We start from the raw sequence: 11081 nt of genomic DNA, 5'->3' as shown, positions 1-11081 counted from the left end.
CTTGGCTGAATAACATTTTTTCCCTCTATTTTCCATGTTGCTTACAAAGTCACAATAGCTCCCTGTTTATAGAATAAACATCAATGAAGACACTTTACTATCAGTAAATAAATGTTTACTAGAAGGTACCTTTTTTATTTTTTTTGAGCCGCATATGCCCCTAAACATAACAGGCATCTTTTTCACAGCAGACTTACCTCAGTAACATTTAAACATGTATCCATGTGAACACAAGTTGTTTGTATCACTCCTCTATGCCTGCCACTTGCTGAGTCAGTATCCCTTTAAGGAAACTAGCAAACATTCATGCTTTGCACACACACATAATCAGCTCTCTCTCTTCTAATCAGTGTCCCAGTGAGCACAGCCAGGTGACACATGCCCGTCCATGTGTACCTAACCCTCTACGCCACGCCCCCGTCGCCTGCTGATTGGCCATAACTGGGTCAAGCCCATCCTTGCCGGCTTTTCATTGGTTAAAAATAGGTCAGGGTCCACCTTGCTTCTCCCCATGTCACTGCCACATGACTATCCCAGTGCAACTTGGAAAACACAAACACACACAGGCAGTGTAACTGCAAGCTCCTAAAATAAAAAAGCTCCCAGAAAATAAATAAATAAATGGTGCAAAGAGGAAAAAAAGCTGCAAATCTCACAGCTGATTGGTCTCCACTCAGTTTCATGGATGTAGCTGCAGACTCCTCCTCCTTCTCCTCTCTTTTCACTGCCATAGAGGAAAATAAGAAAAAAGCTAAACATCTTTCCATTGATCAGGAAATGGGTGAACTACCTTCTCCCCCCAACAAGGAGGACAACCTGTGCACCCTATACCGTCAGCTGTCCATGTTAACTTGTTGAAGTGCCAATCTTTATCGAATCTTCACTGATTTGCTATATTCTATTTTTTTTTTTTTTTTTTTTGGGGGGGGGGTTTGGTTTACAGCTTTTTGTCACTTTAAAAAAAAAAAATAAGTCATTAATTATCTGTCTTTTGCTGGAAAGAGAGAGGTTTATTTTGGGTGATCGCTATTATTTTTTGCAGTGCTTATTATTTTGGGATTACATACTTCATCTGCTTCCCATTGAAGTGCATACTGTCAGAGAGTGGAGATGGCACGGCCAACAAGCCAGCTGGCTGGCAGTGAAAAGCTACAGGGCCAACAGCTGCATCCTACGCCTCCACTTGGGATGCCAGGGGCAGGGATGGTGAGCCTGAAAAGCTTGCTGCAAGGCCCTATAAAGGGGCAGGAACGAAGGGCAAAGGACCTCTCCAATTGTAAGTATAGCTGCCATGGGATCTCTAGTTAAAAGCAACAACTTTAGCAATGCTGTCACATACACAGATAATGTCTTTCGCTGAATTAAAATACCTCCTAGGTAATTACCAGTGCAGGTATCTGATAATGACTTTAGTTTCACATTTCATTCTATCATACGACTGTTTAATATTTTCTAAGTGAGACTGTATACTTTGACGAACTAGCCTTCAAGGCTTTATCATCAGTGGCTATTGCTGAGGTTAAATATTTAAATATGTATTTAGTAGCAACTCACTCCCCACTTTTTTTTTTTTTTTTAAATCTGGTACCAAATTAAGTTTCTTTTTGAAACAGCAAATTATCCACGCGCTTATATATCTGTTTCAATTTTAACCTGTAATATCCCTGCATTCTTTTATTTTTATTTATGCTTTGCTAAATTCCAGCTGTCATATGGCATAGGCTCCGATTTTTCTAAACCGTTCACACTGCTACTGGCTGCTTTGTGGACATGGCATAGGCATTCAATAAATAAAACTAGGCACAGATGCACTCAGTGGGTGTAATAATTGTATTTATTTAAGTTGGACTTTAGGGGGTGCGTTCATTAAATATTGAGGTAAATTGATGGCATTATTTTAACAGGTAGGCCAGACTAAAAAGTTGTAAATTATTTTTCTGCACTGTTATGGTCTAATTTTGCAGTTCCTTTCCCAAAATAATACACGTTACTATTGCTTGGCTTAGCTGTTTTCTTTTTCACTTCTGTGGCTAATTTTAGTCCTAAAAGATGCTTTAATGTTATTGTGCTTCTTCTGGGTAAGTTTAGTCTTAAACAGTGCTTTATTATTATTTAGCCTCTCCTTTTTGGCTACGTTTATTCTTCCAATAGGTGTTTTCTGGAAAAAATGTGAAAAGCAGCCATGTTGCAAGCTCTCCTTCGTTTTCATGGCTTCTTATATGCAGCATGTATGTGAACTGGAGATAAAATAAGGTCATGTTCCCAAATTCAGTTGCACATGTATTGCATTGTAAAAAAAAAAAAAAAAAAATGTAACCTTCCCTACAACGTGTTTTTGTAGAAGAACTGACAATTTCAGTTCGTAATTTCAACATCCAAATTAATTATTGTATCTTTTAGTCACAGTGCAGGGGTGGGAAGTGCCTATTTTTTGTTATTTCAAAGTTGTGTTAATTAAATTAGAAAAGTAAATACACTTTTTGATTTCATTCTAAAATTATCATATTGAGGAAATAAATAGCTGTAAAGCAGATAGAATGGAATATTATAAAATAAGTTTGTAACTAGTCTGTCTACCCACTAAATATCACGTTTTGGCAAGTTGACATCTTATTGGTGAATTGCCTATATTTGCCCAAATATTCAAGTGCCTTGTGAATGAACCATAACTCATCTTTGAGGGAATTGAGTCTTAGGTTTCGCATTTTGTTTTCTCTTGTTAAGTTGGTGAATACTGATTCACATTTGTGGTAATTTTTTTTTTAAAGAATAAAAATGTTTACATTGTGAAAACAGAAAAGAATATGTACATTACACTGTGTAATTGCAATATATTACTTAAGATCTTTTGACGTTTAATAACTCATATTTTACTTAGAGAAATGATTGCACAGAAAAAGGAAAAAAGCCTATCTTGCTTGGAAATTTCCATAGTGATTTTGGAACAATGATTAAATTCCCTGATTGTTTTCTGATGTTCTGTAGTGGAATTTTACATTCAGTAAATCCTCTGAATCATCTGTACCCAATTTGAAAGTTTCTTAGGATAAATCTGCCCATCTTCAAACAAACAAAAAGTTAAGTAGCGGGCTCTGTTGCACAATTACATGGACCACTGCTTATTAACCATAGACATCAGGGCGTAGGTAGGGTGCATTCCAGGTGAGCAAGCAAGCTGCAGCTCAGAGTTGAGTCCTAGTCGTCTGACACCTGACTGGATGAATTACTGTAGCACGTGTAGCAAAGAACAGACCATGTGGCCAATTGTTATGTGCTAAATTAAGCACTGTTTATTGTGCATGTGCTCCATAGTAAGTAAACTTCATAATAAGTAAGAGAGAAGAAATAAAAAGGCAATTTTCCTGTTTTTAATTTCTTTTACACAGGCATGGACTGGGGTAGACACAAGTGTAATTAAATTAGACTTTTAAAGTTTTTTGTTTTAAGCATAAATATGGTTTACACATTCTGATTCTTAATGACTGATGATTCAATTCACAATTGCCTTCAGAAAAGGCACAATCTGAACATTTAATATGAATCTATTTATATATGTACCTCAGACCTTCGGCACTGCAGATGTTTTGGACTACACCTCCCATGATGCTTTGCCAGCATTATGTGTGTTAGAACATTAAAGGGGGATGTAGTCCACAACATCTGGAGTGCCAAAGGTGTACCTCATCATGGTTAAATTTCAAAGTGCACCTTTTTAAGGGACACTATATGGTCGCAGAGGGAGGACACTATAGTGTTAGGAATACATCTCTTTATTCCTAACACTAAAGTGTTCCTTTAATGCCAATGCCAAGCCCTAACATTATGACTTTTAACTATATACTAAATAACTACTGCCTATCCTTATCCAATACCAAACTCGAATCTTCTAACCCAGGCTTTTCACACTCCAGCCCCCAGATGTTGTTGAACTGCAACTCCCATGATTCTATGGCCATCTATTGTATTCAAAGAATTCTGGGAATTGTAGGCCATCAACATCTGGGGAGTCGGAATTTGAAATCCTTGCAGCCCAGTGGACCCCAGGTAAGACGTTGGGCTAAACCATTTGACTACTTACAATGGGGTGCACAAAGGCATGCTAACATGCTGTAGTGGTTATGGTGCTTGGAGCGTTCCTTTAACATTTGTCTATAATCAGCAATTATATTTCTAATCCTTAATACATTTCTTTACCATTTGGTCATTCTGCAATTAAGTTTTAGATTTTTTTTTTTTTTCGTTTTTCTTTCACCTGCTGGAGATGGAGTTACACCTCCAGCAGCAGGAGAGGGGATAAACTTCTATGTGCAGCCTTTAATAGCGAAATGCTGTACATACTCACTCTGGACACCATAACGACTTCAAATCACTGATGCTGTGATGATGCTTGGATTAACCCTTTAATGACTTTGCTGTGTACTAATAATGGCCCTTAATGGGCGAATACATTGTAACCACAAGTTAATAATTAATAACCATTGTAGACATATTTTTTTATTGAATAATTGAGATTTGCATACCTTAAATCCACTATTTCTTTGCTGTATAAAAGCTAATAAAATGTGCCGGATTGATGCTATTAAAGGGACATTATAGGTACTCAGACCAGTTGATCTCAATGTAGTGGTGTGAATGCCATGTCCCCCTCGTTTTAACCCTTAAAGTGAAAAAATTGCTGTTCTTAAATGCTCTAGTGACTATCACTCTGACAGTTGCTAAAGGGGACACCTCTGAAATAGCCTAGTAAAACTAGGTTATTTTAATCAGATGGTCATCAATCAGATGCACGAGCCTCCCAATATTTTGCTAAGGGATCATTGGATTGACTGAGATTATCAAGCTTAATTGTCTCTTCCAAGGAGTGAGGGAAAGCCATGGAGCAAGCAGAGTGGTGTGGGATAATACTACTTTTTAACCCATGGACAGTTACCTAAACACTTAATTGGACACTACAGCCTAAGCATGATATCCCACTGTCAAAAATAGCATTTCATTTGATAAAGATAGTAGTTATATTGAGAGTTGCTATTTGATATGCTTACTGTTACTTTTCATGTGTGCTGACCAGTCCTCAAACCCCGTTGCCCCCAACAAAAACACATGACACCAGAATTATGGGTAAGGGCAACGGTCACAGCTTTAACTTTTCCAACTTTTTAACAAACCATCCAACTGTCAGCTGTTGGGTAACTCTCCCAAACAGACAGATCCAACTTCCTTGTCCAGAGTTCGTTTCAGCCTGTCTACCGCCATCAGCCCTCGGCATGCTGCGACTCCCCAAGCCGACTCATCGCCAGGAGCAACGCGAAAACAAAAACCAGAACCACAAACAGACACCAGAAACAACCAACCATCTCAACAAGAACAAAGGGTGGGTGGGCGGGAAAGAGTTTTGGTCCCCTACACTCCTTCTGTATTACTGGTGAGTCCCTTCCCCTGTTTCTTCTTTTTATTCCTTTCCAACATTGCAACATTGTTATAACTTTTAACCAACCCCCTTACTTATAGGCAGAAGTCATGTCTTCCCTTCCTTTCTGTTCTGGGAAGTACTTTATTTGCGAGAGAGATAAGTATTGTCTGAAGGAAACAGATTGGTCAGCTGTTGCTAGGTTCGAGAAACACCTGGGGCTTTAACCAAAGGGAAAACTTGAAGACGCTACACTAACAGAGAGGTGGGGAATATGTCATGACATATCCCTCTTTCTCTCTAACCAAACCGGCGTGCTGTTAATGTTCTCCATGATCATAATGAAAGCGGGGGCGGGGGCACTAAGGCATGTGTCAGCAGGGGACCGGTCGGGCACTGTGATGCTTAAGCGCAACCTGGGCCCCTTCCTGTTCGGCAGCCGGCTGGGAGGAAGTGAGTGCCGCGCGTCACTTCCTCCCACCCGAGATCAGAGTCGCACGGGAGGAGAAAGGCAGGAAGAGGGGCGTTCCAGAGGAGAACTCCCATCTGCCTCAGCCTACCACTGGACCCCAGGGAAACCACCCTCCAGGAAAAAGGTAATAATCTGGAGGGTGGATACATTTATGTCAGTATGTCTCTGTGTGTGTAAGTCAGTATGTCTGTGTGTATGTCAGTATGTCTGTGTGTGTGTGTGTGTGTGTGTGTCAGTATGCCTGTGTGTGTGTCAGTATGTCTGTGTGTGTGTGTCAGTATGTCTGTGTGTGTGTCAGTATGCCTGTGTGTGTGTGTGTCAGTTTTTCTGTCAGTATGCCTGTGTGTGTCAGCATGTGTGTGTGTGTGTGTGTGTGTGTGTCAGTATATCTTTCAGTGTATGTGTTTGTGTGTGTTAGTATATCTGTCAGTGAATTTGTCTGTGTGTGTGTGTATATATGTATGTCTGTGTGTGTGTCAGTATGTCTGTCAGTATATATTTGTGTGTCAGTGTATGTGTGTGTCAGTATGTATCTGTATCTGTGAATGTTTTAATGTCTGCCAGTATGTCTGTCAATGTGATTGCGGGTTGGGCGTAATTGTACTGGGTGAGGCGGGGGGAGGGGTGAGAGGGGCAGTGCCCAGGGGGCCCAAGAAAATGCATTGCCCAGGATCCTAATCATATTATAGACGGCCCTGGCTCTCAGCCAATGCGTCCTATCCTGTATGGTTCTGCCGATGCAGTCATGGTATCCAGGTAGTTGTGGGACCCATGTAAGTTGTCAAACTGTGCATTACCACTACAGCAAGCTTTGATCATGTGATTTTAAAATAATAATACATTTTCTTTATTTTTTAAAAGTCTATATCAGAAAGAGGCCCTAGAAGTAACAAACAGTGATAACCTATGATAATGTGGTATTTATTATAAACTGTAAACTATGCACTTTGCAGATTTCATTTGGAAAGCCTCATGAGTCAGCTAAAAAGTTTATGCAATACAGTGTTGCCAGTTGTATGCCTCATTTACATAGGCTATCTGCATAATCACATCAAGAACAGCCAGGTGTAAAATAGAACTTTAATGAGTATGAGTAACGCATATTTTAATAATATAATATAATATATGTCACTTCGCTGTATCCCTATTCCCATAGCTTGGGTTTTCGCGACATTGAGCTTGTAGTATGAGTGCTCGCCGTATTTTCTAATTTCATGCAATAGGTTCGGGAGCGAAATGTGCGGTTGTGTGAGTGTTAGCAGTATGTCGTCGGCGAACAGATTCGCCTTGTATACCTTTTCTCCTGTTTCTATACCGTGAATCGCAGGGTTCTCCCGAATCGCCAGTGGCTCCAATGCCAGGACATATAGCAGGGGGAACAGGGGGCACCCCTGTCTCGTGCCGTTTGTGAGTAGGAATGGCTTAGATAGAAATCCAGCATTCAGTACTCTCGCCGAGGGGCCGTTGTAAAGGGCTTTCACCACCGACACAAACCTGTCAGGGATACCAAATTTGCCTAACACTCCTTATAGGAATCCCCAGTGTAGGCGGTCACACGCTTTTTCGGCGTCGAGGGAGACCAATAGTCCCCCTCTTCGTCGAATCTTCATGTGGTAGAGAATGTTGATGACCTTCCTCGTATTATCCGTACCGTCTCTCCCCTTGATGAAGCCCACCTGGTCATTATGGATGATGTGCAGTAGTATGTGTCCAAGGCGGTTAGCATATAGTTTGGCAAAAAGTTTTGCGTCTGTGTTGAGGAGGGAGATGGGTCTAAAGTTCTGCGGCACTGTTGGGGGTTTATTCGGTTTAGGGAGTGTGATTATATGTGCTGCTAACGTTTCCCTGTGGAGTTCCCCTTTGATAGCTGCCTCCGTGAACATTCTTACTAGATACGGCGCCAGTATGTCGCCGAACCTTTTGTAATATTGATTGTCAAACCCGTCAGGTCCTGGGGATTTTCCCGACGGGAGGTCTTTAATGATGTCCCTGATCTCCTGTTCCTCTATCGGTTTAGTGAGGGCTTCTTGTTGTTGTGCCGTGATCTTAGGCATTGGAACCTCGTCTAGGTATTTCATAATATGTAGTTTGTCGGGTCTATTGTTTCCGTGTCTTCCTTATATTGTACAGGGAAGAGTAGTATGTAGCGAACACATCACTGATTCCCTTAGGGGTGGAGATTTTGGACCCTTTCTGGTCTGTAATGTAGGATATTTTCTGTTTTGCCTGCCTGGATTTCAGTCGTTTTGCCAGTAGCTTGCTTGCCCTATTGCCCTGCACATAATGGGTCAATCTGAGCCTTTGCATATTTGAGTTAAGTGCGTCTAGTGCATGTTGATGTATAAGCTTAGTGAGCAGGGCTATTCTGGTTTTTGTCTCTATAGTCGGTGTGGTTTGGTTCAGTCTATTTTTCTCGTACAGTTCTGCTTGCCATGCTCTAAAATGGGTTTGACGTGTCTTTTTGACGTATGTTGCCCTGCGTATTAGTAGGCCTCTCGCTACTGATTTGTGTGCTAGCCAAAGAGTAGCATCTGTGATTTCTTTAGTGTCATTTTGTTGGAAGTACGTGCGGAGGTCTCCCGCTAGTGTTTCCGCAAAGCTCACATCCCGCAGTAGGGAGTTATTAATTTTCCTGGGGCTACGGTGTTTGAAATCGTAATTGTTCTTTAATTCTATGGTTACTGGTGCGTGGTCAGACCATGTAATTTGGTGTATGTCGCTAGTCATGATTTGGTCCAATGCCGAACCTGGTACTAGGAAGCCATCAATTTTAGAGTAGGAGTTATGCACTGCTGAGTAGTGTGTATACACTCTCTCCGTCGGATGTGTAACTCTCCAAGCATCATATAGGTGATAGTCGTGCAGTAGTTTTGCTATGGCCCTACATTGTCTATTGAGAGGGCGATAGCCCTTTCTATGCGGCGGTAGTGTCGTGTCTAGCAGCGGGTCTATTATGTGGTTAAAGTCACCCCCTATCACTGTGATGCCCGATTGGATGTTACTTATTTTGGTTAGGATTTTGTGTAGGAAGTTTCTCTGATTGGCATTCGGGGAGTATATGTTTACGATGGTGTATAGCATGTCGTTAAACTCCCCTATGAGAATGATGTACCTGCCATTTGGATCCATGTCTGTGGAGTGGAGTGTGAACGAGACCTCTTTGCTGATAAGGATGGACACCCCTCTGACTTTCGCTGGAGATGTAGCATGGAATTGGTGTGGGTAATCAGTGGTCAAAATTGTGGGATGATCATTGTGTCTAAAGTGCGTTTCTTGGAGGCATAAGACATCAGCTCCCAGGGTTCTAACCTCTCGTGCAAGTAGGTGTCTCTTCACCGGGGCATTTAGGCTCCTGACATTAAATGAACACACTATCACGGTGGTTCGTGGGGTTGGTACTCTATACCTCTCGTGTGATATTCTATGTGTTGAAGGTACACCGCTCGTCCCAGCTCGTACGTGCTCGTACGTTAGCAATGTTTCGCTCAGTGTGCTGGTTAGTTCAATTGTTGGGCCTGAAGAGTTGTTGATAGAATCGGCCCTGCAGCCTCCGGGGTTTGTCAGGGTTTGTGTTGCGTTTGTTGTCGGGTTACCCACTAACCCTATCACCCGTTCATTAGTAAGGTGTACCGTTGAAACAACTTAAAACAACATACAATAATACAGTAACATAAACCAAAGTATTTACATAAACATTCTGGAGTATTAGGGAAGCTGTGTATTCGGCTTGGCACTGCATTGTCGTGCCTTGGGGGAAGAGGCTGATAGCCTCTTGTCCTTTGGGATTGTATTCCCTTTACGGCTCTAACTTGTGTGTACGTTGGGTGGTTCCAACTTAATGCTAAAGCCTTGTGAATGTGCTGGCTAATTATATATATATAGATGCGTTTCATCATGTGGTAATTTTTTTTTTTTTTTTTTGCTATTATTTGTGCTGGCGGGTATGGTATGGTATGCTAATGTAAAAATTGAGGTTTAGCCGTTCTGTGTATTCTGTCTAGTAGGAGCAGATCGTGTGGCAAATCGGGGGCCAGTTTCTGCAGCAGGCCTGTGATGTGGGCTGAGAGATCCTCGGTTTTCACAGTCTCCGCTACTCCCCTTATCCGCAGGTTATTGCGGCGTGCCCTGTCTTCCATGTCAGCTATTTTGAGATCCTGGTTATTAAGTCTTTCAGCAAGACTTTCTACAGCGTCCGCCAGTGAACTGTGGGCTTCCGCCATGTCTGCGATTTGATCCTCAGCGTGCGATGTGCGCTGACCTATGTTGTGAGCTGTGTCCAGCTTACCCACTATTCTGTCTGACATCTCCTCCAGTAGCTTTTTCAGAGAGCTGTGGGTCAGTGGACTTTCCAGTTCGCCGTTCTGTGCCTCCATGTCAGGTTCCCCGCCAGCGCCATCTTGGGAGTGCTCTGCCTGAATTGAGGCCTTCCCTTGCACTGATCGTGCGGCAAAGAAATTGTTTTTCTCCCCCTTCTCACCTGCCCTTTTGGTTTTGGGATGAGACATCGTGAGGGCTATCATGAAGAAGACATTCACTTGTTCGTTACCTTTTCAGAATTTGTGTACAAGTGTAAAGGGACACTAAAGGCAGGGACCCAGACCAATTACTATCATTGAAGTGGTCTGGGTGCAGTGTCCCTGTCCCCTTAGCCCTGCAGTGTAAAAAAATGGCAGGTTTAGTGAAACTGCAATATTTACATGCCGTGCTTTGACTGTGCCTGTACATCCAGAAATGTAATATAAATTATAAAATAAATCATCTAATCCCTCAAAATTTGAGAAGTTCATTTTTCCAGTCCTGGTTTATGTTCCGCTCTTAAAATATATGACAGATGTGGAATAACATCATTCAGGGGTTGGTAGGGCAGGAAGCTCATTGCTGAACCACTCCCTACAGGAAAGAAGTACCGTATATACTCGAGTATAAGACGAGTTTTTCAGCACATTTTTTGTGCTGAAAACCCCCCACTCGTCTTATACTTGAGTCAATTGTCTGTATTATGGCAACTTACATTGCCATAATTCAGACAAGGACCGGGGGCTGGCAGGAAGCTGTTACTTACCTTTCCTGCAGCTCCTGTCAGCTCCCTTCTCTCTCCTCCGGTCCGTGCAGCTCCCAGGTCGGCTCCCTCTGCAAGTCTCCTGAGAGCCGCGGGGTCAGAGCGTTGCCACGGGTTACCGTGGCAACGCTCCGCGCATCCGC

At 42.2% G+C, this 11081-nt stretch overlaps 1 protein-coding gene across 1 annotated transcript in view; it reads left to right on the top strand.

Moving 5' to 3' along the window:
- Positions 1-933: 933 nt before the first annotated feature.
- Positions 934-11081, top strand: part of DBP (D-box binding PAR bZIP transcription factor) — an 87921-nt gene continuing 77773 nt past the window's right edge. The window contains exon 1 of the mRNA XM_063436431.1: positions 934-1276. Within this exon, the coding sequence (XP_063292501.1) occupies positions 1111-1276 (166 nt within the window). The 5' untranslated portion in view covers positions 934-1110. The remainder of the gene's footprint in view (positions 1277-11081) is intronic.

Source organism: Pelobates fuscus, chromosome 11 (assembly GCF_036172605.1).
Source record: "Pelobates fuscus isolate aPelFus1 chromosome 11, aPelFus1.pri, whole genome shotgun sequence".
Lineage (NCBI taxonomy): Eukaryota > Metazoa > Chordata > Amphibia > Anura > Pelobatidae > Pelobates > Pelobates fuscus.
Note: the sequence above shows the minus strand (reverse complement) of the source record. Positions and strands in the feature narration are given on the sequence as shown.